General features: G+C 49.3%; 11 protein-coding genes across 11 annotated transcripts; 6 read left to right on the top strand and 5 right to left on the bottom strand.

Annotated features, from left to right (window-relative positions):
* Positions 1–1,496: 1,496 nt before the first annotated feature.
* Positions 1,497–3,921, top strand: N7479_006503 (uncharacterized protein; the record flags this gene model as incomplete). The annotated part of the gene is made up of 7 exons (XM_057254197.1): positions 1,497–2,032; positions 2,215–2,372; positions 2,430–2,541; positions 2,609–2,896; positions 2,972–3,452; positions 3,507–3,585; positions 3,677–3,921. The coding sequence occupies 7 exons, from the start codon at positions 1,497–1,499 to the stop codon at positions 3,919–3,921; spliced, it is 1,899 nt and encodes a 632-aa protein (XP_057108059.1).
* Positions 3,922–5,322: 1,401 nt separating this feature from the next.
* N7479_006502 (putative zinc metallopeptidase) lies at positions 5,323–6,643 on the top strand (the record flags this gene model as incomplete). Its single annotated transcript, XM_057254196.1, has 2 exons — positions 5,323–5,335; positions 5,385–6,643. 2 exons carry the CDS (start codon positions 5,323–5,325, stop codon positions 6,641–6,643), a joined length of 1,272 nt encoding a protein of 423 aa, XP_057108058.1.
* Positions 6,644–6,836: 193 nt separating this feature from the next.
* Positions 6,837–7,856, top strand: N7479_006501 (NAD(P)-dependent alcohol dehydrogenase; the record flags this gene model as incomplete). Its single annotated transcript, XM_057254195.1, has 1 exon — positions 6,837–7,856. The coding sequence occupies one exon, from the start codon at positions 6,837–6,839 to the stop codon at positions 7,854–7,856; it is 1,020 nt and encodes a 339-aa protein (XP_057108057.1).
* Positions 7,857–8,119: 263 nt separating this feature from the next.
* N7479_006500 (uncharacterized protein) lies at positions 8,120–9,469 on the top strand (the record flags this gene model as incomplete). The annotated part of the gene is made up of 1 exon (XM_057254194.1): positions 8,120–9,469. The coding sequence occupies one exon, from the start codon at positions 8,120–8,122 to the stop codon at positions 9,467–9,469; it is 1,350 nt and encodes a 449-aa protein (XP_057108056.1).
* A 386-nt stretch (positions 9,470–9,855) lies between these two features.
* N7479_006499 (DUF726 domain protein) lies at positions 9,856–12,060 on the bottom strand (the record flags this gene model as incomplete). The annotated part of the gene is made up of 1 exon (XM_057254193.1): positions 9,856–12,060. One exon carries the CDS (start codon positions 12,058–12,060, stop codon positions 9,856–9,858), a length of 2,205 nt encoding a protein of 734 aa, XP_057108055.1.
* A 240-nt stretch (positions 12,061–12,300) lies between these two features.
* On the bottom strand, positions 12,301–12,876 carry N7479_006498 (Aspartyl/glutamyl-tRNA(Asn/Gln) amidotransferase C subunit; the record flags this gene model as incomplete). Its single annotated transcript, XM_057254192.1, has 1 exon — positions 12,301–12,876. The coding sequence occupies one exon, from the start codon at positions 12,874–12,876 to the stop codon at positions 12,301–12,303; it is 576 nt and encodes a 191-aa protein (XP_057108054.1).
* A 309-nt stretch (positions 12,877–13,185) lies between these two features.
* Positions 13,186–14,416, top strand: sec17 (alpha-soluble NSF attachment protein SEC17; the record flags this gene model as incomplete). The annotated part of the gene is made up of 5 exons (XM_057254191.1): positions 13,186–13,218; positions 13,304–13,427; positions 13,505–13,811; positions 13,884–14,058; positions 14,120–14,416. The coding sequence occupies 5 exons, from the start codon at positions 13,186–13,188 to the stop codon at positions 14,357–14,359; spliced, it is 879 nt and encodes a 292-aa protein (XP_057108053.1). The 3' UTR covers positions 14,360–14,416.
* A 344-nt stretch (positions 14,417–14,760) lies between these two features.
* On the bottom strand, positions 14,761–17,309 carry N7479_006496 (small subunit rRNA maturation protein TSR1; the record flags this gene model as incomplete). Its single annotated transcript, XM_057254190.1, has 2 exons — positions 17,138–17,309; positions 14,761–17,075 (listed from the first exon to the last, which is right to left on the bottom strand). The coding sequence occupies exons 1-2, from the start codon at positions 17,238–17,240 to the stop codon at positions 14,761–14,763; spliced, it is 2,418 nt and encodes an 805-aa protein (XP_057108052.1). The 5' UTR covers positions 17,241–17,309.
* A 243-nt stretch (positions 17,310–17,552) lies between these two features.
* Positions 17,553–19,209, top strand: N7479_006495 (WDR46/Utp7 family protein; the record flags this gene model as incomplete). Its single annotated transcript, XM_057254189.1, has 2 exons — positions 17,553–18,182; positions 18,244–19,209. 2 exons carry the CDS (start codon positions 17,553–17,555, stop codon positions 19,207–19,209), a joined length of 1,596 nt encoding a protein of 531 aa, XP_057108051.1.
* Positions 19,210–19,528: 319 nt separating this feature from the next.
* Positions 19,529–20,593, bottom strand: N7479_006494 (urease accessory protein UreG; the record flags this gene model as incomplete). Its single annotated transcript, XM_057254188.1, has 3 exons — positions 19,529–20,069; positions 20,197–20,295; positions 20,418–20,593. 3 exons carry the CDS (start codon positions 20,591–20,593, stop codon positions 19,529–19,531), a joined length of 816 nt encoding a protein of 271 aa, XP_057108050.1.
* An 802-nt stretch (positions 20,594–21,395) lies between these two features.
* N7479_006493 (uncharacterized protein) lies at positions 21,396–24,533 on the bottom strand (the record flags this gene model as incomplete). Its single annotated transcript, XM_057254187.1, has 4 exons — positions 21,396–22,305; positions 22,337–22,857; positions 22,917–24,070; positions 24,233–24,533. The coding sequence occupies 4 exons, from the start codon at positions 24,531–24,533 to the stop codon at positions 21,396–21,398; spliced, it is 2,886 nt and encodes a 961-aa protein (XP_057108049.1).
* Positions 24,534–25,547: the final 1,014 nt, after the last annotated feature.

The raw sequence follows: 25,547 nt of genomic DNA, 5'->3' as shown, positions 1-25,547 counted from the left end.
TTTTCTATATTGACCAGTTTCCTACCTTGGGAAGTATGCGGCTACCGCAAAATCGCCTTAAACCATTCTAGGACGTTGTTTGTTCGTGAGGACTTGTCGATGATTTGTCTAAGCTTCCTGGTGTATTGAAATAATTGAGGTTAAGATACAAACGGCTGAGATTTTTTTACATATGAATTGCTGGAGTCTACGAGACAAAGACCAGAAAGAGGGAGAGAGAAAGAGATGGGTATTTAATAAGAGGGAACAAGCGCCCAGAACCGACTGCTATTGTGGGTTGTAACCTGGTCTACTAGGCAACCATACACATCCATCGCAACAGAAATGATGTTTCTACCTTGCCAAGTCTCGACCAGTCACTATATATGGTCACTTTGGAAGTTCCTCTGTTGCTAGTAATCGGGTTAGGTGCATTTAATGCCACGCTACTAGCCTTAGGGCTGCGTTCTGAAATGCAGCAGCAGGGATGATTATGGTTGCAGTAAACGAATTTTCTGGTGACCTAACGGTCGGGTGGTCATATTTGGGACCATCTATGTTTTGAGAAAACATGCGCCAAACAAGGCAACGAGAGCAAGTTCGATCGCATAACTACTGAATGTCATGTTTGCTAGCGGAACATTCGAAAGCCAGCAAACTGATGGTGGTTTTTCATACGAACTACATCATACTTTATAAACCTCATTGGCTTCTGAAACACCAAGTTAGTTTGAGGCTATATATATATGCAAGACTGGACCCAATTTGCCAGAAAAGGTATGGAGCACATAAAACATAGTATGTATACATTATATAGATTGTTATTATACTGTCCCCAACACAACTTAGCTTCGGCTACTCCGTATATAGCTGGTCAATTTCCACAGAGTTGACACAAACTCCCGCACTAGGCAACATCTGATATCGAATTGGCATCGCCGTAGGAACATCGTGCTCTAATGGCTGTGGGGCACAATTTCCCGCACCTTATTCATAATCTGCGGTGCCGTATTCCTTTGGGGGGCCATAAGGAGGATCTCATTCCCTCGCGGCTAATATTAAATGAACATTCAAATTACCGTCATTTAGAACATAAGAAATCAGGGGAGATACGAGCACAGGAAATAATGTCAATACTTGAAACAAAATCATAGAAGTATGCGAAACGTAAATAAGGTCGGCTTCACGTGGAAGATCGGGGCTAACTGATTGGAGGAACCTTGATCTACTAAAATAAACCCTACGGCATTGTAGTGCTACTTAGCCCTAGCTATTGAATATGCAGGCTACCAACTTCCTTTTTGGGAAGAACGTCCCTTGAGGTAAAAACGGCCTACAACATATGAGACGATCTTCCAAACAGGCTGGCAGCTGGGCACTAGGATTCCCCAGCAAGAAGGATCAACATTTGGTCTATTTATGTCGAACAAATATAGGGGTATAATGTATATAAAAGGATCAAGGCTTTCGCATTATTCTATTCTTTACTTCTTCTTGCCAGTACAGTTGGATTCAAGATGCGTTCTATCATCCTCGGAGCTTCCCTTTCGTTTCTTTGCGCAGTTGGCGTAGAGGCTGTCCCTCACTCTACCAGGGCTTCCTCTACCAGGGCTTCCTCTACCAGGGCTTCCTCTACCAGGGCTTCCTCTACCGCTGCAGTCCCCACCCCAACTCAGGCTATCAATATCAAAAACCTGGCTGCATCGGTAGGCGGCGATACGCAACTGTCGACAGGCAGCAGCAATTTCTCGGTAAAGAACCTGGCTGTATTGACCAACCAGACAACCACGGGAGTTTGGATGGATCTTACGTGCACTCCTGATATCACCGACGCCACACTGGATCCCACCGCTCGTTGGAATGCAGCCGGAGCTAGCGATGCCCTTAACGACGCCATCTCTGCCTGGAATACTTATGGGATCAACACTGGCTTGGGCTTCCCTGAGTTTATTAGCAGCTATTTTACTGGCCCTGACAACTGGAACTGCAAAGATATCGGCAACACTCCTTGCTCCACGGTGTTGACCTGTAATCAGGCCCTGTATCCCGCGGGGTGAGTACACAGGCTCTTTACAAAGCACCACACACAGAAGCAAAGCCTAACAGAGGAATATAGATACCTGATTATGAACTCTTTCTCCTCGATCCACCAGGTATATCATCCTTCTCTCTGGATTTCACAGGCAGTCCACTAACTCAGAATACCTTCTGCCAGCTTCATCAACAAACCCATAGCTCTCTCGGAGATGCCCTTAATATCATGCAGAATGAGGTTGGTACCTTTGCGAGCACCTTTGCGCCTCAGGTCAAAGAAAACCTCGAAATAATCAAGTTTATTATTGATTCCCTTGTCATGGTGGCTAGTATTGGCAGCTCCTTTGCATGGAATATTGGTAAGCATATTTTCTAGCTGCAACCTGTTTATTGCTAATGAGGTATCACAATTATAGCGTTGAAGGGTACCATGATAGCCGGGACGAAGTATTTCTCCATGGGCAAGGATGTAACCAACGCAGCAGCTGTTTCTTATGGCAGCACGATGTATAAGGATTCACTGAAATCGTCAGTCATATATTCTTCCCGAGTTTACCCTTACCCTTGGTTGTACTAACGGATAACCTCCAAACAGCGCCAAAGATGCATTGGGCACCCAGAACAGCATTTCCTCCGCTCTTGGCACTTACTTCTCCGGGTGGACTGGCGTTGAGAGCGAATATATCAGCGCGCTATTCAACGGAACTAATGATGAGCATTCGATTAACGCTATTCGAGATTTGACTTCCAGCGGTGGAATGCTTCTACTTTCGTCCAGAGTGGACTTGACTGGCATGACTGCGCAGGCAGCAAAGATCCTTTACGGACAGTTGATTCCGGCAGCTTGGTCGCAAGCCCCCGCCGGCCTCTATCCCCGCATTCTGTAAGAAAAGCACCCTTATGTCATTTTACAAATAACCAAGAGAAGTTATTAACTAGTTCTTTTTTTTATCAACAGGCGGAAGGCTGGAGGTTGCTCTACGTCGATCGACCCTCAGATTCTCGAGCACACAAACAAAGATGCCCTAGTCGGTGGATATGTCTGCTACAATAACGACGCTTTCTATGTCGTGAACGTCGATGGAAAAAAAGGAACGATTCCTTTCCAAGCCCTTCCTGGAGGAAACCAGCAAACTCTTAACGGCAATGCCTGGGGCGGCGTCACCCTGGAGGATATCGTCGTGAGCTCGTACCAGGGATTCCAGCGGAATGGCAACAAAAATGGCTATATAATGCCGAAGGAGTCAAAGGAAATTGATGGAGCAGGCACACTGGGTGACTATGTCTTCCAAAATGGAATCCGTACCCCGGGATTCTTCAACCTGCCAATCTGCGACGATTTCGATACAGCATACAATAATGCTCTATACGTCACCACAAGGGGGGATTACTGGCCTTGTGACGCACCAGAAGGATACAATCCCAGTGGAACTAATGTGGTACGTATCCGACGAAATCACAGCTCGTGTGGGGACTATCTTGCTAACATGAAGGAAATCATGAAGCATGTCAACTACGGATGCATCAATGTGGATGGCGAGACCCTATGCAAGTCTAAGACTAGTTCTATCAGTAAGTTTCTATGATTTTCAAGATCTCCTTATGTGCGATCTCCTTATGTGCGATCTCCTTATGTGCGCGCCGGGATCTAACAAGACAACAGACATTGCAGACCAAGGAACCGACATCAGTAACACAACCATCTTTGCGAGGTTCGAGGGAGCCGTCAAGACTAGTTACAAGGTTGTTCCTGGCTGCAAGCTGGTAGCTCAATGGCCCCGCGCCTATGGTGACATCTATTTTGGAGCCGATAACTGCCTGTATGATTCCACCGGCACGAACATCAACGGCCAGTGTTGCACCGAGGCGACCGAGGAGGAGGCCCTCAACCCGTACTACGGATACTAAGTGCGAGCATGTTATTTTTTGGTGTGGATAGTAGATGAGATGGAAGACGTCATTTAATTCAAGGGGTGTACGACATATGATTGTGTTCAAGTTGTGGATGGGAGAAGTTGACACATTCTCACCACGAGGTCTCACGCTCGGCTCGTTGAATTAATCGAATCATAACCGCTTTTGTTCTTTGTTTTAATTTAAAGAATGAATTGATTGTTCTTGTTCGAGAGAAAATACGAGGTGCTATGTACATACTATGAGATCCAATTAATTGGAAACCTACAGGAATGGCCAATGTCCAACGCAAAGAATATATGCCCTGATAGGCTTTTGCCACTATATCCACGAGGCTTACAAGTGTAGTACTCAGTGCCTGAACATGTAACTATCCCTCCATACCGTTCATGTAAACCCACGCTACTGATTATACCTCCTTGCCTCTCATCTGCTTCAATCTGGTTATATTATAGGAGGTCTAGAGCAGCACCTGAAGGTACACCGACTGCAAGGAGGATTATGCATGAATTTCTACGATATCGCTCTATAAATTGCATTTGCAATGGGTACAGTAAACTTCTGTATCGATATGGAGCAGGCCTTACAGTTTGAATATGGCCGGCGTTCCGTGGTAGGTGGACTGGTTTATCTGTTGCGGTGCACTCCTGCGTGGCTAGAAATATATATATCAAGGATTCTTTCTTGCTGGGTAACTACCAATTGTCCTTTTTTTGCTTTTGTAGATTAAGATGTATCATGGAGCTTCCTAGGATGTTCTTTGCAGATTGATTAGTATTATACAAATGAAAATCTATGGCGCAAGGTGGCTCCTGGCCACCTCTAATCGCATCCATTGACCCTCTTCAATAGGGCCACACAAAAAAGTCTAGGTAAAAAAGCATTCAAACAAAAAAAGAAATCTCAGGTTTGGTTTTTAGGAATAGCCGAACGCGGGGGTCGAACCCGCAGCCTTAAGATTAAGAGTCTTACGCTCTACCGATTGAGCTAGCCCGGCTGGGCTGTTGGAAACGTTCAGGGTAGATGGCTTCTTATACCAACGAAAAGAATACTAGGGTATTTAGGGCAATACTAGTACTCCATACCTATGTGATTATTACACATTTTGGGTAATTTGGGCAGTTTGGGCAGTTGGTGAAGATTAAGCCCAATTTTATATAGTTGATAATGGAAAAAAACTGAATTAACCGGGAAAATCGGCAATAGGCGAGCAATTGGCAAGATATGTAGAGTTGCAGTTGCGGGGGACACGAATGATTCGAGGGTTTGCCGACGAGGTGGGTTTCTACTGGAAGAGTCGATGGCGGGTGCATGCTATCCGATTTGTCGGCTATATAAACCCCAAAGGGAAGGGACATTTACTTTTCTGAACTAGAATAATTAACTACTTCCAACATGCAGTTAAGAGGTACGACTGACTACACCTAACTGAAATATATATATGCTCACCTATATAGAAAAAAACAATGATCTGGACGAAATCATCAATACCCACCGACCAGATCTAAAGCCATTCGAAGATGTCTACCGCCACCTCCACGCCAACCCCGAATTATCGGGCCAAGAAGAGGAAACAGCCAAGATAGCATCCGACCACCTCCAATCCGTCGGCTTTGAAGTCCACACCAAAATCGGCGGCCATGGCGTAGCAGGAGTCCTCCGAAATGGATCTGGCCCAACAATTCTCCTACGGGCGGACATGGACGCCTTACCTGTAGAAGAACAGACCGGCCTGCCATACGCCAGCACCCGCCACGTCAAAGACAAAAATGGAGCCGACCAGCCTGTAATGCACGCCTGCGGACACGACTCCCACGTCACAACATTGATGGCGGCCGCGACGCTCCTGAAATCAGCGCGCGATAAATGGTCAGGAACATTGATCTGTATCTTCCAGCCCGCCGAGGAACATCTCGATGGCGCACAGGCAATGCTTGACGACGGGCTATACAAAAAGATTCCTAAGCCGGACCTTGTGCTCGCGCAACATGTAGTGACCATGCGCGCGGGGTCGGTGAATCTCCGCGCCGGCCCACTGCTGACTGCCGCTGATTCCTTTGACGTGCGCGTGTTTGGTCGTGGTGGCCATGGGTCTGCGCCGCATACGACTATCGATCCGATTGTGCTCGGGGCGGCGATTGTTATGCGATTGCAGACAATCGTCTCGCGAGAGGTCGCACCTGGAAAGATGGCTGTTGTGAGCTGTGGTAGTATTCATGCTGGACAGTCATCGAATATTATCCCGGCATATTTGGATCTACAACTGAATGTGCGGACTTTTGATAAAGACGTGCGGAAGCGCGTGTGTGCTGCTATTCACCGCATTATTGAGGCGGAGTGTATGGCCGCGGGCGTTGAGAAGAAGCCTGAGATTAAGCTTACTGATTCGTCCCCGTCGACGATTAATGATGAGAAGACTGTTGATGCTCTCCGAGAGACTTTCAAGCCGTACTTTGGTGATCGGCTAGTTGAGATGGAAACCCCGGCTGCTAGTGAGGACTTTTCTTTGCTGGCGACTGCTGTGGGTGCGCCTTATGTTATGTGGATGTTTGGTGGAACTGACCATAAGACTTGGGATGATGCTGTTGCTAATGGGACTCTCAACGAACTGGCTGGTAACCACTCGCCCTTTTTTGCGCCGGTTATCCAGCCGACATTGCGTACGGGTGTAGATGCCATGGCACTTGGAGCTTTGACTTTCTTGAAGAGAAAATGAAGACAGATATTATAAGTTTGCATAAATCTATTCAAGTATACGGATATATCATTTCACTCCCTGACGTTAATATGTAAAGTGGACCAGGCCCCAGGTATAGGGGTGAGGTCATCACTCGCTCTCTAAAATAAAAAGGCAACACCATTTCTCAACAACATCACACCAAAAAAATATCAAGTGATATCCAATCAAAATGGCATCTGCTCAACCAACAGAAATGAAAGCCTGGCTCTACTCTGGCACAACCAACGGCCTAGAAAAGAACCTCCACTTCGACGCGTCGGCACGCGCGCCACCAGCCGTACACGGCAACAATGTCCTAGTCCAAGTCCTGACAGCCTCCCTAAACCCGGCTGACTTCAAAGTCCCCGAAATGGGACTAGTAGCGCGCAAAATTGTGATCGGCATGCCCGCCTCCCCTGGAATGGACTTTTGCGGACGCGTGGTTGTCGCCGGCGATGCCGCGACCGAGTTTTCACCCGGCCAGCTCGTGTACGGATGCCTCAGCAAGCCCGGACAATTCGGCTCTCTGGGTGAGTACCTTGTGACGTCTGCTAGTCTGCTTGCGCCTGTGCCCGAGGGCGTGGAGGTTGATCATGCTGCGGCGATCGGTATTGCGGGACAGACGGCGTACCAGTCACTGGCTGGGTATGTCAATGCCGGCGACAAGGTTTTTATCAATGGCGGCTCTGGAGGATGTGGAATTTTCGCGATTCAAATTGCCAAGGAAATGGGGTGTCATGTTACGACTACTTGTTCGACGAAGAATGTGGAGTTTTGCCGTGGACTCGGCGCCGATGAGGTTATTGATTACTCGGCTGAGAAGGATTTGGTTGCTACTCTACGTGATCGTGGGGTCATCTTTGATCATATTGTTGATCATATTGGATACCCTGCGGCGATGTATCGTGAGTCGCATCACTTCCTGGCGGCTGGGAAGGCGTTTATTCAGGTTGGTGCGTCGGCCATGGGCACTTTTGTTGATAGGTTGCTTTGGCCCTCTTTCTTGGGTGGCGGAAAGAGGAAGTATGTTATCTTCTTCTTCAAGAATACGAAGGATGATCTTGTGAAGATTGGAGAATGGGTACAAAAGGGGGCTATCAAAATTCAATTGGATACTGCCTACCAGTTTGAAGATACTGTTCAGGCATTTGAGAAGCTTCGCTCTGGCCGTGCTAGGGGGAAGATTATTGTTCATGTGGCTAAGCCGTGAGTGGAGATCGAATACAAATATTCCTCGTCAGTTTGGTGTGATATGATGTTTTTAGGGTTTGGCCAGACTATACCTCTCCGCTCCGAATCAGGAAAACATCGCATCCATCTCAGAAGGGCTTAGTAGCAAGTTTCGACGTAAAATTGACGATATATCTAGCTTTGTGAGTACTATGAAATGATCTTCGCCACTGATCATCTGTTTCTTTTCCCATCTTCTTCATTACTAGTACTTACAATCATCAACAAGTTCATCCTCCCAAAATGCATTTTCAATTCAAATTTCTAGGAATGTTTTCCATGCTTCCTATTGAAATCCGCTTGATCATATGGGAGTATCTCATCTCATCCATCCACACACAATCATCACCACTCAAGGACAGCTCGCAGAAAGACAACCCTCTGTCCATCCTTTCCACCAGTCGATACCTCTACAATGAGATTTCGTCTCATCTTTTCAACAAATCCGCCCAGATTATCTCACTAGACGCAGAATATCATCCAAAAGAGTGGATGATCATACAATTGAAATCAAGAACCGTGGATGTCCAGTGGACTCTCAAAAACAGAGAAGACGCCGAAATGCATTTCCAAAACTTCCCGAATTCAAAAACGACATTGAAAGTCCATATCTACTCCCCAGATCCAACAGACCCAGGTCAACTAGTGTTGATTTGGCAGAAAGTCAACGCGCTAGTCGATTTTTTAATTCCTATGAAACTTCTAATCCCCATGACTCAGCCGAATATAGAGCTAGTTATAAAGGGGTCGTGGAATTCAACAGAACCACCAGCTTATTGGCGACGAAACAGAGACCTATTTTATGAAATGGGGGGTCTGCAGCAGTCAATCGAGCCTATGTTCAAATACCGTTGCGACTACGATATTGCCGTGTTACCATTCCTTCGTCTTGAACTATGGAACGAAGATCCCGCAGCAAATATACCCGCGATGCCAGACGATGAGTTCGACATCCTACACTGGCGTCTCATGTCTTTATTCGAACAAACCGGCATCGAGCGCAGATTAGGGAGACTATTCTCCATGACGCAAGACACAGCTGTCATCGAAATTAAAAGCGCGCTCGCCGAAGCCAACATGTTCCTAGAAACCAGTCTTGACGAGTTACCAGGCAGAACAGCTTGCTTGCTTCGTCTTGAACGATTCCAAAACTGGTTTGAGGACGGCACAAGCTGGAAATCGCTATATGAGACAGAACTCCGAGACCAGTTGTGTGCTTGCCCTTGGGTTACCATGGATACGGATCCCTGGCTCTATCGATCGAATGAGAGATACATCAATCTTATTCTGCTACACCATGCCATGCATGCGCGCAGATCAAAGTTGCCCGATGCATATGGGGTGTATCATCAAACTATATATGAGAAATGGGATTCAGCAATGTGGTCTGAGGAATTTCCAGATGGGATTCCGCGGCTCGGTGATGTTCAAAGATCGCTTCGCAGGAAGAACTGGTCCGAAGCGTTCCAATATAAGATAACTCATGCCTATGTCGATTGGCTGGCTCAAAGACGGGCAAAACAAATTGAATCTGAGGAATCCAAGGAATCCAAATGTCCGTTTATACACCGTTCGACCTTGTGGGGCCATTGAAAGCATTCAAGGTTGGGTTTATTCGACATCGGAGGTTACGGCGTGTGATCTTTTGATTCGGTTCGAACTTGATCATTATTAGTGCAAGTGCTGGAGCAACATCATATCAACTGACTCAACGGAATGATTCGTGGGATGGATTGGTTGGACTATTGGGATGCTGTTTCTATCTATTGTGCGAGGGAAACTAGCTAAGGATATTAACAGGTCATGTTTTCGCCGCGAAGCACAGGCTGTAGTGGAGACAGAATTATCAAAGGGTCGGCCTATTTTTGCTGTAATAGTTAAAAAATGTAAAAAAATAAAATAAAATTAGTGTATTGTATTAAATGAGACATTTGAGACATGTATCTAAATGCCTTCATAGGTAGATCCTCGATCCTTATTTAGAGGGTAGAATGCTTCGAGGGATCTGCAAACAAAGGCGCGGAACTATCATCGTCGTCCATATCAAGCATTTCAATCCGGTGGGCCGTCATGTTCTCCTGAGTCCGCATCTCGACCTTCTTCTGCAACCGCGCATCTTCCTTAAAGCCCTCGTGGCTGTTGAGGGTATCACGAGCAGCAGATGATTCCCGGTCTTTAACACCAGCCTCGCGCTCATTCTCCAGCCGCTCCTTCTCCAGTCGCTCGTCCTCGGAGGCGAGAGCAGCCTCCTCGCGTTCGATCTCACTGGGATCAAGGTCCTGAAGCCCGGTAAGGGCAAGGATTCTGCCGAGCAGAAACTGGTACCGCAAGTGACCGCTGATCATTTCGCTTACGTTCAGATTCTCAACGCCTGGAACACCTTCAACTGGCTGCAATCCGGCAACACCGAGTTGAAGGCTGCTCGTTCGGTAAAGGAACGCGAGAACGGAGTCATTCTCAGAGAACACGTTCACAACACGTCCGCTCACGACACTGCGAATCTTTTGCCAGCCCTCCGTGTCTGAAGGGGTAGGTGAACCCATCATAATGACCGTCTCGATCAGGCCGTAAGCTTTTCTTCTTTCCAGACTTTGGAGGCAGGAGAAAATCAGCCGAGATCCCAGAGAATACCCAATTAAGGTCACGGGTCGTTCTCCCTGGGCTTTGTTGATCAAGGCATCGGCGAGAACCTCGCCTGCTTTGTCAGCGCGAGCTTTGGCCACGCTGAACGGGTTGTCAACGACGCCAGCAACTTTCATGAGACCAAGGGGAAGCATCACCGCGCTCATGATCGTGTGGAAGAAAGTACGAGCCAAGACTTCACGACCGGCAACCGACCATGCTGCACTAGTCACAAGAGCCGAGATTGCATTGCCCAAGTTCATCAAAGGCTCCATCTCCCAGCGAAGACCGAACACTTCAGTGTCGGCACCAATCACCCGCCATGGGATCACGAAATTTGACTCCTCCTTGACCCAACCAGTGACACCAATTGTAACTCTTAAACGACGATCTTGTTTAGCAGACTCCTTCTCTTTAACAGACTCGTTCTCTTGAGCAGACTCCTTCACTTTCACGTTCCGGCGGCGTTCTCCTCGGATCGGGATGAATGCAAAGTCATCCACTTCACGAGCGTACTTCTCCATCATGCGACCAGTCATACGCCCGCCATAAGCGCCAAACAGACCACCGACAACAACGCTACTCCCAGCCAAAGTACCCAGGAGCCCAGCAGCAGCGGTAGCGCCAAGGCCTAATCCGCCCATGACAGTCCCTAGACCCGCCGCTACCAAAGGAGCTGCGAGTCCGCCAGTAAGGCCAATCAAAGCGGCTCCAGCCACAGATGCGAGGCCAACTTTCCATTTTCGCATGTCATCATTTCTCTTTGGTTGCTCTTTAGTATCTTGGTCTGCCGAGAGCGCCAAAGCTGTCTGTAGCAATCCGCGGGCGACACTGACTTCGTCTTGATTGAGCACGTTGATATCTATGTTCAGACTGGACGTAACATTCAACATCAAAACTCTTGAGTAAGCACTGTAGTGCTCTAGGCTGAGCATTAAAAGGAGAAGCGAGTGGAGGATAAGCAGCCTTGTTGCTCTAGGAAGTTCAGCCAAGGGTGTTTCCACGGGGTGGTATATTTCTTGTAATTTGGCGATTCTATCTTTATCCTCGTCCAGTGGGAGATCATCAGACTTGGCAGCGTCCTGCAGCTCTTCCTGGCCTTCCTTTCCCCCCTGGTCGTCGTCATCTTTATTGACGACTGCACCAACCCGCAAAAGGACAGAATCCCTCCAATCTTCGAAAGCGGACAGCACAGTGATTTTTGTTTGAGGGCTCAGCTGCTTCCTTGGAGAGCCCCGCCGCGGATTTCCGCGGATTCCTGCAGCCCCGTTGCCTTGTGGTCTTAGGGGCAAGGGTGGCGTATCTTCATCGTGGTCCGCCTCTGGAGATGGATGTAGACTGGAGCGACGATTGGGGGAGTCATCTTTTGGGTTTGTATGCTCATAAAGCTCCAAAATACGAACCCGCATTGACTCAGCTACCTCAGCGACAAGGACAGTCAAATCACCTCGCTGCGACCGGTCCAAGATTGATGATAGATCTTGACCACGATCGCTTTCTGAAGCATTGGATTGTTTAGATTCAAAGAACCCTCCATGTTTTTCTCTGAAATTTTTGAACATTGGCGCTGAGCGAAAGTGAAAAGGAAGTTGACAAGTTTTGAAGGAGCAAACAGGCAGAAGTTGGTGTTGTTTGAGAGGGGCTATGTCATGGCCCCAGATAGCTCGGGTATTGGGGCCGCTGACTCCGCCAACAGCCTGAGGCAGAAACATCTGAGCATGTTGATATCACACTGTTTTGCTTCATGCAAAATATTTTTGCCTCGTGCATATCCCGATGCTGTATAATATTGAGAGAATAGCTCAATTGGCGATTTCAACAACAAAATATTTCCCCTTTGTCTTTGTTGCGGACCCGAGCGCATTCCCATCCCAAGCCGTTCCATCCGGACGATCGTTTTTTTCCCCTGGAACACGCTGGATCTTCCCTCGTCGTCCGGATACCTGTTCCTTAGACAGAGCTATGCTGAGCTTTTCGATTCCAATCGTTTCCTCTTCCATAGCAGCAGGACTTTCGTCGCGAATTCTAGCAAGCGGCGCGACACCAGTAGTATCAACCAGTTGGATCTCCTTCACAAAATGAATCTGAGACTCTAGTGTATCAAGCATTGACTGCTCTTCTTCTTGATTGGCAGGCTGAGGAAGAGCCGAGATGCGTAGTAGATGATGGAGTTGCTTCGGTGTGACTGATGGTGGCGGCTTTGAAGCTGGGTTCGGGAGCAGCGACCTGACTGACCAATTCGGCGCGCCAAGTATGGTCTCAATTTGAGTAGTGTCGGATTTTTCGGAAGAGTAGAGGCGAGAGAAAGTCGTATTGAGTTGGGAACGGCCTGGGCGCAGCGACTTGGACAGCCGAGCAGCAGTGCGAATAGAGGCCATTGTATAGTACCTGGGGATGAGAATCTTTTCTGTGGGCAGATATAGGGAACTTTGTCGAGTGATATGTGATATAGAAACACAATCTAATCTGAAAAGTACAGTGTAAATCTAACTAGATTGCCGAAGTCGCAGGGGTCAACACTGGGGAGCTTAGGCGGAGACCCGAAAAATAAACGACACCGCCTCCACGGGCCCGCCGATCGATGCTCTCATCGATAGCAACCCCATTTGGCCACAACACTCTAACTTTCACATCGAATAACTGCGGACTACTGCTTATCGCAGGAAAAACAGACATATCCACTCAAGATGACTCAAGATCCCCGTGTCCTACTCCAAAAAGTATGTATACTTTCCCGCCTTGTTTGCATAGGCAATGACGATAGTCCGCATAGCTAACCAGACCGCACTTGTTGCGATGTAACAGGCCGACAAAGCGCTGGCTGGTGCCTCTGGTGGCTTTAGTTGGTTTGGAGGAAGGTCAGAGAAGTATGAGGGCGCCGCAGATCTCTATACCCAGGCTGCAAATGCGTTCCGAGTACAGAGAATGAGTGAGCTACCCCGCGGCCTAGCCAGTCCATTCCCTTGCCATGGTTAAGCCCGATGATTGATGAGTGTTCTCAAACAGACAAGGAGGCCGGTCAGGCTTTTGAGAAGGCTGCCTCCATCCAAAACCAGAACCTCAACGAACCCGATGACGCTGCCAATAACCTCCAGGAAGCGTTCAAAGTTTACCGCAAGACAGACCCTGAGGATGCTGCCCGTGTACTTTCCAGTGCCATCCAGCACTACGTACTACGAGGAAATCTGCGCCGTGCGGCAACGCAGCAGCAATATCTGGCTGAACTGTATGAGGTGGAGCTTGGAGATATGAAGAAGGCGCTGGAGGCGTATGAGAAGGCTGCCGACTGGTTCGACGGTGATAATGCTGAAGCGTATGTACCCCGTGGCCTGTTTGATATCTGTAAATTCGAGGAAATAACTCAACTAACATACTTTATATGCAGGCTTGCAAACAAGCACTACCTCAAGGTGGCAGACCTGGCCGCCTTGGAAAGTGATTACTACAAGGCCATCACTAACTACGAACGCATTGGCCGCAGCTCTATTAACAACAACCTGATGAAGTGGTCTGTGAAGGATTATCTCCTGAAGGCAGGTATTTGCCACCTTGCCACAAAAGTATGTTATTCCCATCTTATTCTTTGCATAAAAACAAAGTATTAATTACATATTTGTTCAGGATCTTGTTGAGACTAACCGTGCTTTGGAATCATACCGAGAACTTGATCCTTCCTTTGCTTCGACAAGGGAGCACCAGCTACTCGTGGATCTGACCCAGGCTGTTGAGGGTGGTGATCAGGAGGGCTTCGCTGACAAGCTCTTCCAGTTTGACCAGCTCAGCAAGCTGGACAAGTGGAAGACAACCCTCCTTCTGCGGATCAAGAATAACATTGAGGAGGCTGAGGAGGACTTCTCTTAAATGGCGATTGATTTCATCGGTGATTCCCCGCGCGTGATGTCTAGAGAATATTAACTCAAGTTTTTGGTTTTTGGCTTCATTTGTTTATCTTGAAATTTTTATGGTCTGGAAATGAAAGCAGATCGATACTACCACCCAGATTATTTTGCCTGACCTTCCTGGTGATAGGGAATATCAAATCCTCGAATCCTTGATTCTGGATATCCAAATATTATTGTTAAATACGGAATGCAAGTGCAAAAGATTCGTAATTCATCATTTTAAGATGCCTCGGGTCTATATGTACTTTTTGGGTTTATCATGCACCCTTCAGAATCAGCAGAGCTGCCCTCATCATGTAAATCAGTTCAGTCAAATGGTATCATATCATCCACCTCGCCAGTGCTATTGACATCAACAGCTTACGCAGAAATCGCACCCAAAGCCTTGGCCTTGCGAGGGAAGACACGCTTGTACAAACTGACACCCACGGAGTCTTGCGGGTTGATCTTGGCATCGAAGGTAGCCTTGAAGTATCCGTGTGTACCCAGGCTCTCCTTGAAGTATCCACTGCGGCCACGGCGGGTCCACAACTGGAGTGCCTTGAACCATTGGATATCCTCGGCGTTGAAGAACATGTAACGGATGGTAACGACCCTCTTGTGGATCTTGTATGGATGACCAGTAAGAATGGCACGCTTGGCAACGACGCGCTTCTGATCGGGTGCGACAACGGTACCGGTACCGATCAACTCGAGTTGATCGACATTAATCGGCTGCTCCTCCTTGGCATCGGCGGTATCCATCTCCTCATCATCGTCTTCCTCCTCAGTTTGCTTCTGTTTGAAGACGAGAATAGGAACTGAACCCCAGGTCATGGGTCCAATCCAGGAAGCGATGGCACTACGCCCAGGGTGCAAGTATCGGTCGTATTTGTGAACGTTGTTCGGCGTGTTATCTGCCGACGAGAAGATGGGGTTGACAACCATACGGCGAGCGCCGCACTGGATAACGAGCTGCTCCTTAGCCTTGAGGGGCCTCTCCATGCTGGAGTTCAGTGTCATGCTGACGTTGACCACAGTGTGCTTGTGCTCGTGGCGGAGCAGAGAGAAGAGTGCAATAGGCTTGGGGCTGTTGCGCAGAATGAAAGGAACTGCGCGAAGGTGAATATCCACGCGAACACCAGGGTTAACGCCACCAATCAAAGCCTCTCGCATGATGCGGTTCTTGGAACCCCTGACATCAGCAAGCTGCAGGAGGCGGCGCCAATCCTCGGGCTCGTAGGGACGATCCTCAGATGTTTCCCAGTGGCTGAGCTTGAGATTTTTCAATCCACGGAATCGGGCCAGTCGTTCTCTGGCAAGGGCGTTCGGGTGCAATTCAATTTCATCAGGGAACTCCAAGTCCTCTTCGGCCTCGGTCTTGCGGCTGGCACGGTAGTCGGCCAGCTCCTGAGCCTCGTCCTCTGGAGAGGGGTCGAGGAACATCTCCGATTGCGGGTATTCTGAAGGAGCACCCTCAGTCATGGCCTCGTGGTGGTCTGGGAACACACCATCCTCAGGTGCTCCAGCGGTATCCATTTGCATGGGCTCATCGTCATCCTCCATGTCAGATCCAGAGTCTGAGACATCGTCGAGATACCAAGCAGACTGATAATTTGAGGTACCCTTGGGCAACTTCTTAGGCACCGGTGGAATGTGCGAGTCGTCATCGGAGAAGTAATGATAGTCATCCAGCAGAACACCCTTCTTCTCTGTCTCAGCCACGGAAATCATGTCGTCATCCGCCATTTCAATCTCTTCGGGGGCAATAACAGCCATGTCATCCTGGTCCTCGGTGGGAGTGTCCAAGATCTGTGTGGTCTCATTCCCGTCAACGGCCATTGCATCATCCCGTTTGGATTTTGTGGTTGCTAGCGGCGCAGCTGTGATAGAATCAATCTGGAAATCGCCCCATCCAGGGAGGTGAACAATGCGGTCTGCCTTCAGGCCCTTTCCACGAACAACTCCGGTGATGACAACGTCGTCAACCACTTCCAGATTAGACTCTGGCCACTGGACATTCTCGACAAATATCCAGCTACGATCGTCACGCCAGTGAATGCCCTTGGGAGTAGCGGTGCAGATGGATCGAATAGCATTAGAAGATTCCTGTCTCGAGTCGAGAGACATGACCTTCTCAATATTGGGGAAGAAGTGGTTAATGAAAGACTTCAATGAAGTAGCCACCTGGGGGCGCTTCTTGGGAGGTTCAATCTTGTCGAGGCCTTGCACGACAGCCAACACATTCGAGATACCCTGTCCTTGAATCGAGCGCAGAAGCATCTCGCCCTCCTCATCAACCTCAACTTCAGACGACATGACCAAGATGACAAAGTCGGCCATACGGCACACATCCAAAGCGCTGATCAAGTCATACTTGGCGGGAATGTACTGCACGCTTTGACGGAATCGTTCAATGCGCACACGGGTAGGTCCATCGGGGGAGGCATCAGTCAAAACATCGACACTCTCGTTGATAGAAGCAATAGCGGCGGCGGTGTCAACATCGGCGGACAACGGCACAATCGCGACATGACGGGGAGCACCATTCTGGCCGGCGAAGATGCTGGTAGCTTGGGATCTCTCCTGGTGCTTCAATGCCTGCCTTTGGCGGGCGGTGTTACGGCGATCGAGTTTCGTCTTGAGCTGTTGGTGGGGTGTTTTACGACCGCCCCGCTCATCACCTTCGATTTTGCCTGGAATAGTGTAAGCATTGAAGTTGCATCATTTATCATACTGGGCAGTTCAAAAATCCTACCTTTGGCCTGATCCTTCAAGGCGCTCTTGGAGGCATGCTTGCTCTTGTAGGGCTTGTGGGAAACTTTAGTTGTGGAGCGGTGGTGGTGCACGGCAGGCGCCATATTGGCGTTTGAGCCTTTGAATCGGAAAGGGAGGGAGTCCAGATTGAAGCGAGTCAGAGGTAACTCGGCGAATATCGAACCAGATCAATATAAAACTGGCAAATATACAGTAAAAAACGAAAGTGCCTCTGTAGAAAAAAAAAAGATACAACGATAAGAAATCAAAATTCGCCAGTGGAGGATAAGCGAGCGGTGAGCGCAAATCTTGGCGAAATTTTGGGCAAAACACTTTTTTTCTTGAAGGTACGCTTCTCGTCCGCCTTCTTATCTTCCTGAGTTCTTTAGCAAACGAACTCGAGAAATTGCGAGAAAATGGCCGACTCAGCCTCCAACATGGCTGTCGCCAAGGGCGACCACGAAGCGAAGATGAGACTCACAGCAGCCGAGAAAACATACGGACGAGGCAAAGGTGCCAATGTGAAGAGTGCGCGGGACAAGAAGCTGCGCGCAAATCTCAAGAACCAGGAATTCAAGCACAAGCAGGCTATCCTCCAAGCCAAGGATGCAGAGATTTTGCTCGAGCACTCAGAAGGATTCCTCGAACCCGAAGGTGAACTAGAGAAGACATACAAAGTTCGCCAAGATGAGATTCGGGAAAGTGTCGGAATTGAGACAGCAAAGAAGGGATTCGAATTGAAGCTTCCCGATATGGGCCCCTACCGCATGGATTACTCTCGGAACGGACGTGACCTGCTGCTGGCGGGACGGAAGGGACATGTTGCGACGATGGATTGGCGGGAGGGGAAACTGGGCTGCGAGTTACAGTTGAACGAGACTGTGCGGGATGCTCGCTGGCTGCATAACAACCAGTACTTCGCCGTGGCGCAGAAGAAGCACACTTATATCTACGACCACCAGGGAACTGAGATTCATTGTCTGAGCAAGCATTTGGAACCGCTCTTCCTGGAATTCCTACCATATCATTTCCTCCTCGCAAGCGCTGTGAGTATTTCTCGATTCTTTGATTCCATAGATATCACCCGCTAATCACTCCTTCATACAGCAAATGAGCGGTCATCTCAAATACACAGATACCTCAACCGGCCAGATCGTCGCTGAGCTATCCACACGGTTGGGTAAACCCACCGCTCTCGCACAGAACCCATGGAATGCCATCCTCCATATGGGACACCAAAATGGAGCCGTGACCCTTTGGTCGCCCAACTCTCAAACCCCTCTCGTAAAGATGCTCGCTCACCAGGGACCTGTCCGGTCACTGGCAATGGACCGCACAGGCCATTACATGGTCTCTACCGGCCAAGACCTAAAAATGAATGTGTGGGATATCCGCATGTACCGCGAGGTGCATTCATACTCATGCTACCAGCCCGGCGCATCAGTGTCTATCAGTGACCGCGGCCTGACCGCAGTTGGCTGGGGCACCCAAATGAGCGTATGGCGTGGACTTTTCGACGCCGCGCAAGCCGATCAAGGCAAAGTGCAGAGCCCATACATGGCGTGGGGCGGAGACGGACAGCGCATCGAGAACTTGCGCTGGTGCCCATACGAAGATATTCTTGGCGTAGCACACGATCAAGGATTCGCTAGCGTGATCGTTCCGGGCGCCGGTGAACCCAACTTCGACTCGCTCGAAGCCAACCCTTACGAGAACGTGCGACAGCGCCAGGAACACGAGGTTCACTCGCTGCTCACCAAGTTGCAGCCGGATATGATCTCGCTCGACCCCAACATCATTGGAAAGCTCGATACTATCAACGACAAGAGATATCAGGAGCAGCGCAACCCAGACCACAAGCCCGAGGATCACATGGAGAAGATCAAGAACCGCGGTCGTGGTCGCAACAGTGCTCTACGCAAGTACCTCCGCAAGAAGGGTGGCAAGAATGTCATCGACGAGAAGCGCGTCAAGGCCGAGACGTTGCGCAAGGAGTATGCTGCTCGCACGAAGGACAAGCTCAAGCAGGAACGTATGGAGCTGGGGCCTGCTCTGTCTCGTTTCGCCAAATGAGATCGCTAAGTTTGTTTCTTGCTTGTGTGACATCTTGTGGAGCAGTAGAGGAAACAACCCCTCTGCCCAAAACCAGATACCCAGCCCACACGCGGCTTCTGTGAAATATTGGAGATTTGGCGACAGCTGCATTCCAGGCGTTCTCGGGGAATATGTTTGTATTCGGAGGGAAAAAGCAGTTAACGTGTGTACCATCTACTTTCAACTGAATATATTGAACTTCATAAAGCAATTCCTTACCTTTCTAAGATCGCCTATCCAAGATCTTGAGGTATCTAATCTAAACTTGATACCCAGGCAGCCTAAATAGAACCCCTATCTACTCATCAAGACTCCCAGAACCCCTAACAGCCCCCTCTTTCCACCGCTTCAAACTAACCTCATAAGCCCCACTTCCCTTCCAAGCACTAATAATCAAATTAACAATATGATCCATACCCTTGCCTTGCTTAACGACTGCAAACACAGTCGGGCCACCCTCCCTCATCTTTGCCGCATCCCTCTCCATAACACCAAGATCAGCCCCAACAGCCTCAGCAAGATCAATCTTGTTCACAACAAGCAAATCAGAACCCGTGATTCCAGGACCGCCCTTGCGAGGAACCTTATCACCACCTGCAACGTCAATCACGTAGATGATGAAATCAGCCAGCTCGCGAGAGTAGTTCGCGGCCAGGTTGTCGCCGCCAGACTCAATCAGCAGCAGATCCGTGGAGAACTGCTTCTGCAGCTTCTGCAGGGCGAGGAGGTTTGCGCTGATGTCCTCGCGCACGGCGGCGTGCGGGCAGCCGCCTGTTTCGATAGCGCGGATGCGAGAGGGTGCGAGGGCTTTGTGACGGGTTAGGAATTCGGCGTCTTCTCTGTTTTGGGAGAGTTGTTAGTGTTGAGCTTGGAGATGTGTATGCGGTATAGTAGGCAGGTGTGAGTTGCGTTGCCTGTTGTTTTGGGTGTGGGGTTCGTAAGTGGGGTTGGTGTATTTTCTCTTACCTTGTGAAGATATCGTTCGTCACCGCGGCGATATTATACTCGTCACGAAGGGCGCGAGCTAGCTGCAACATCAGAGCTGTCTTTCCGGATCCTACGGGTCTATTTGGATCCATGTTAGCCATTCTATGCATCTATAAGTGGGCTATTTGAACGGATATGCATTGGCATGAGGGTAAGATAGAGGTTGATTGTAATGTAATGTAATGGGAAGCTCTGCATACCCTCCGATACCAATAGTGAAGGCACGGTCCTTCCAGTCGCGACCTTCGATCAAGGGCATCTCGCGATTAGCATAGGAGCCTGGACCATCGAGGATATCGTGTGAGTGGCCGTGGCCGTTGAAGGGGTCATCGTGGGAGTGGTCAATGCCAGCATCGTGGGAGTGAGAGTGAGCCATTGTTAAGCTTCCAAGATTAGATGTAAAGACGAAACCTGAGAATATCTTGGAGAAAAGTCCAGATGAGGGGCAGTTCTATCCCTTAGGAGACCAGTGTGGGGAACTGATAATGATAACAAATGCCGAGCTTTGATATTATCAATTCGCCGATGAGTTCGCCGCTCAGCTTATAGTTCAGTAGATGAAGACCTTTATATAAATTACGATTTAGGGATTAATGGTTGTTAGAATACCTAAGAAACATGTAAAGATGTCCAAAAGAGAAATTTCATCAATCACACAGCACATGCAGCTATAGACCATTCAACATACGTCCAAATATACAAGCTACGATGCATCATGATTGGAAAGCAGGTATTTATGAATTCGTCAAGCAATGCGGCAGAGGATAAGCCCCGAGTGGGGAGAGATGTCAAGTCGAATGGAACATAGAACACCCCTATGCACGCAGACGTAGTTCCCAAAGAAACATAAAAGCCGGACGCCATATCATTCGCCAAACACGGATATCAATAGTTCTGTCTGTTCAGAGAAAAAATGGACAGACTGCCAAGGAAACAGCGAGCAATGGGCAAAAGCCTAAACAAAGACCAATCCAAAAGTCGTTAAATCCCAGACAAGGGTGGTAAAAGTATGAAAATGAAAACCGAACGGGAAAGAGGTAGAAAACATGCAAGGGCAGGCCATGATCCCGAGCCAATCAAGGAAACGCTGAAAGGAAGATAGAGTACATTAGGTCGGAGTTGAGCAGGATCGATGAGGCCTGATGCCACTTCCAAGCCAAGGAAGATGGGAGGGGGCCTCAAGCACTGATTAAATCCCGTCGATTGTGAATTGAGTCGTCATGTGCCAAAAAGCAAGATAGATCTTTCAATGGGATAAAAGACCTAGATGAGGAGTAAACAAACAAGAGGGGGCGCGACGTGCCTCGCCCAGGTATCCAGTCGTACGCCGGTCCCACACCGCTTGAAGACGGCGAGGGAAAATGAAAGCAAGGGGAAGCAAACCAAACTCCCAACATGATTAGGCGGCGGCGCCCTTTTTGTCGCTTCGGCACCCGAGGGCTAGCCTTTATTTTCGCTGAGCCCTGTTGCGGAGCGCCGTTAGCTTCAACTCCACCACCGTCCTCGGATTCCATTTTGACGGTGCTTGCCCGGCGACGTTTGTTGCCACCTACATTTGGACTGTTGTTCAAGCCAGCCGGGGATGGCTGCATTGGTGGTTGCATTCCGGGGGGACCGGCAAGATTGCTTTGGGCTGGGCTCGCATGTGCTGAGCCAGTCAGATGAGGCGAGCCTTGCTGCCCGGGAAGACCAAGATGGGCCATAGCCGGCGATGCAAACTGTGATGGAGCGCCCATGCTATGTCCCCGAACATTTTGCATAGTTTGCATGCCCGGGTTCATGCCCGGGTTCATACCGGGATTCATACCCGGATTCATACCCGGATTCATGCCTGGGTGCATGGCTGGATTCATGCCCGGACTCATGCCTGGGTGCATCCCCGGATTCATGCCTGGATTCATGCCTGGATTCATGTTTGGGTTCATGTTTGGGTTCATGCCTGGGTTCATGCCTGGGTTCATGCTTGGGTTCATGTTTGGGTTCATGCCTGGGTTCATGCTTGGGTTCATGCCTGGGTTCATGCCTGGGTTCATGCCTGGGTTCATGCCTGGATTCATGCCTGGGTTCATGCCTGGATTCATGCTCGGACTTATGCCTGGATTCATACCCGGACTCATACCTGGACTCATGCCCGGATTCATGCCCGGATTCATACCTGGGTTCATACCCGGGTTCATGTTGGGATTCATGCCTGGGTTCATACCTGGGTTCATGTTTGGATTCATGCCCTGGTTCATGGGCATCGGGAGTTGGCACAAATCCTGGATTGGGATTTTGTGCCTGGAGAGTGTTGACAAGATTCCGCAAAGCGTCAGGAGGTGATAGTTGCGGATTTGCCTGGGAAAATTGGAACAGCATTTGCATCGCAGAAATAGTTTCAGCCACTTCCATGAATCCCATGACTGAAGTGGGCACACCATTTGCAGTCACGTTGGAGTCTGGCACCAATGACTGTGTTTGCTTGGGCAGGGCACGTTTTGAGTTCTTCGCGACTTTCGGGCTTTGCTTTAGAGAATCTGCCTCCATGGCTAGTAACAATGATCGCGGAATGAACTCGTTGTGGCTAACGACACTAATGTCGAGCATCTCAAGCTTGTTGTGCATATCGAAATGCGCGCGCAGCGAGCCATTAGTGAAAAGCTGAAGAGATGGACGTTAGCAGGCTGAAAAGAAAAGGGATCACGAGACAGTAGATGTACCTGGCACTCATTCTTGAACCAATAAATGAATGAACATTTTGGGGCTTCCACGTAATGCCCTCCATTGTGAGATTCCCGCTCGCGAGCACCTTCCACCACCATCTGAATTTGACTAATCCCGCTGGCGAATTGGGTAAAATAATAACGTGGCAGTGCGGGGGTCGCGATTTCAAATTGTTTTGATCCAATTGAGTTGTTCCAAACACCCTGCCGCAAGACACCTACAGGAGAGTAGAAACGATCGACGAACGATTGCCAATATAGAAAATCCTGTGTTTCGTTGCGAGGTTGGAAGTTGCCCAGATGCTCGGCATAGGCATGAATAGTCAAGATTGCGTTGGTCTTCCTTTGCTGCTGCTGCTGTTGTTGCATCATAATAGCATTCTGGTGTTGCTGTGTTTTCAACTGAACCTCCTGGGCTGTCATCTGCTGATTCTGAGGACCGGGCTGCTGCCCCTGGACACTCTGGGGAGGTTGCGGCTGCGGACCAGCCTGTCCCTGTTGAACCTGCTGTTGAGACTGCGGCAATTGCTGCGATGGCGGGTTGGGGGTTGCCTGGGCTTGAGGCGGTCCCTGCGATTGCGGGGGCTGACTTGATGGCGGCTGAGAGGGTTGAGGTTGTGGTGTGCCGCCTCCTGGTCCGCCATGCTGCGACTGTGGAGTGGCGCTCTGTTCGTGCATATTGGGGGGTTGTGCCGATGTACGCTGCGGGGTATGTTGGCCTGACTGTCCATTATTTGCCTGTTGTTGAGCATGTTGAGCCTGCTGCTGAGCCTGTTGTGCCTGCTGCTGAGCCTGCTGAATAGCAAAAAATTGCTGCTGTTGTTGAAGAGTTGGCGGCTGGCCATGTGGCATTTGCTGCTGAAGGTGCATCATGTTGACAGGTCGCATTCCAGGGTTCCCTTGCATTGCAGCGATTTGAGCAGCATTGAGTCCCTGTGTGCCATTAGGCATTGATACGGGGAGACCATGCTGCTGCTGTTGTTGTTGTTGTTGCTGCTGTTGCTGTTGTTGCTGCTGCTGCTGCTGTTGTTGTTGCTGCTGCTGCTGCTGTTGTTGCTGCTGTTGATGTTGGAGCATCATTCGTTGCCGCATTAATTGTTGCTGCTGCTGCTGCTGTTGGTGCTGGTGTAATAGATGGGGGTTGTTTGCGACTATAGATTGATCAGGACGTAAGTATGCGATCGAGCAAGACGGCTGGAAGAAATGGTAGTAGAGCGGGGGGAAAGAAGTCACCGCATAGGGCACCGATCACGATTTTCAACATCAAATCTCGCACACCATTGTGTTAAGCAACTAGGAGGTTGGATACTAACAATTTTGTTGGAATTGGGGGTTCTGAAGCATGTGCGCCTGCGCGGGATTCAGGTGGGAAAGGGCATGAGCATTGGGGCCAGGACCGCCAGGACCAGCTGTTCCAGCGCCCGGGGGCATACCACCCATCATCGGGCCCGCTTGGCTGACTTGAGGTCCTCCCGGCGCAGACACACCGGGATGCATTTGCTGTACCATTCCAGCGCCCGGATGTCCATTTGGATGTTGCGCAGCCATTGGGTGACCTGGGGGAAACCCATGTTGCGGCATGCCTTGGTGGGCAGGAAACGGCTGCGTCATCATCATTGCTGAGCGACGAAGTCACCACAAATGGGGGACTTCAAAATAATCGCTCGCGATGGCGAAAAGGTGGTGTGCGAAACGTGGCGTGGAGCGCGACTAGAGTAGGAAGACAACAGGCCGCTTTTAGCGTTCGGGGATGGACCAGGTCTGTAGCGAGCGACTTAGACCGGTATTCAGCAGACGCGACGTGCTGAGGTATCGATCGGGGGCCTCCTGGCCAAGTCACTCACCCGCGCAATGAAACTTTTTTTTCCCTTCTGAGAGAAATAAGTGGTCAGTGGGGAGTGATAAGAGGAGAAGATGTCGGGGGGGGAAGGCTAAAAGCGACGGGGGCTAGGGGAGAGAGTGGAGGGGCTGGGCTCCCCAAACAATCAGAATATCTCAAAAATGCACACACTCACAAGTAGGTTTTCCTAAGGGGATCTGATATTAGGGGCTAAAGGTATTGCGAACGCCGCAAGTCAGGAATTAAGGATGATCGCCCGGTGGGAGTGAGGGAACTGGGGACGGAGGATCCGGGTCCGTAGGGTGGAGGATCTAACCGAGACGACAACGCGATTAATCAAGAGAGAAACAGAGATGGATGGGGAAAAAAAGAGCTACAATGAAATCGGGAAATTGTATAGATCTTAAAGCATAAGCTCCATCTTTCAATATTGTTTTTTTCCCTTTTTGAGGCCCTTTTTTTCTTCTCTCTCCCTCTCCTGCTCGGATTCAAACACGCTATCCCTAATGAGGAAGTCACGTGGTGATTCCCTGCCTTTTTCTTCACAACTTTTTTTTTTCTTTCCTTCTTCCTCATCTTCTTCTTTGTCTTTCATTCTTCTTTACTATGGTACATGACTGTGACTCTTGCAAGAGTCATTTCTCATCTACTACAGATTGGCATCTTTGAGGTCTACAATCACTGTGAAAAAAGTCTTCATTGATGATTTTCACATTTGAATTTTGTGGATTTTGTGTTCCTCAGGTTTCCAGAGCTATCTTGATGCTGATTGCACATGACTCCTGAGG

Source organism: Penicillium vulpinum (genome assembly GCF_028829585.1).
Source record: "Penicillium vulpinum strain IBT 29486 chromosome Unknown utg000003l_segment0_segment0, whole genome shotgun sequence".
NCBI classification, from domain to species: Eukaryota; Fungi; Ascomycota; class Eurotiomycetes; order Eurotiales; family Aspergillaceae; genus Penicillium; species Penicillium vulpinum.
Note: the sequence above shows the minus strand (reverse complement) of the source record. Positions and strands in the feature narration are given on the sequence as shown.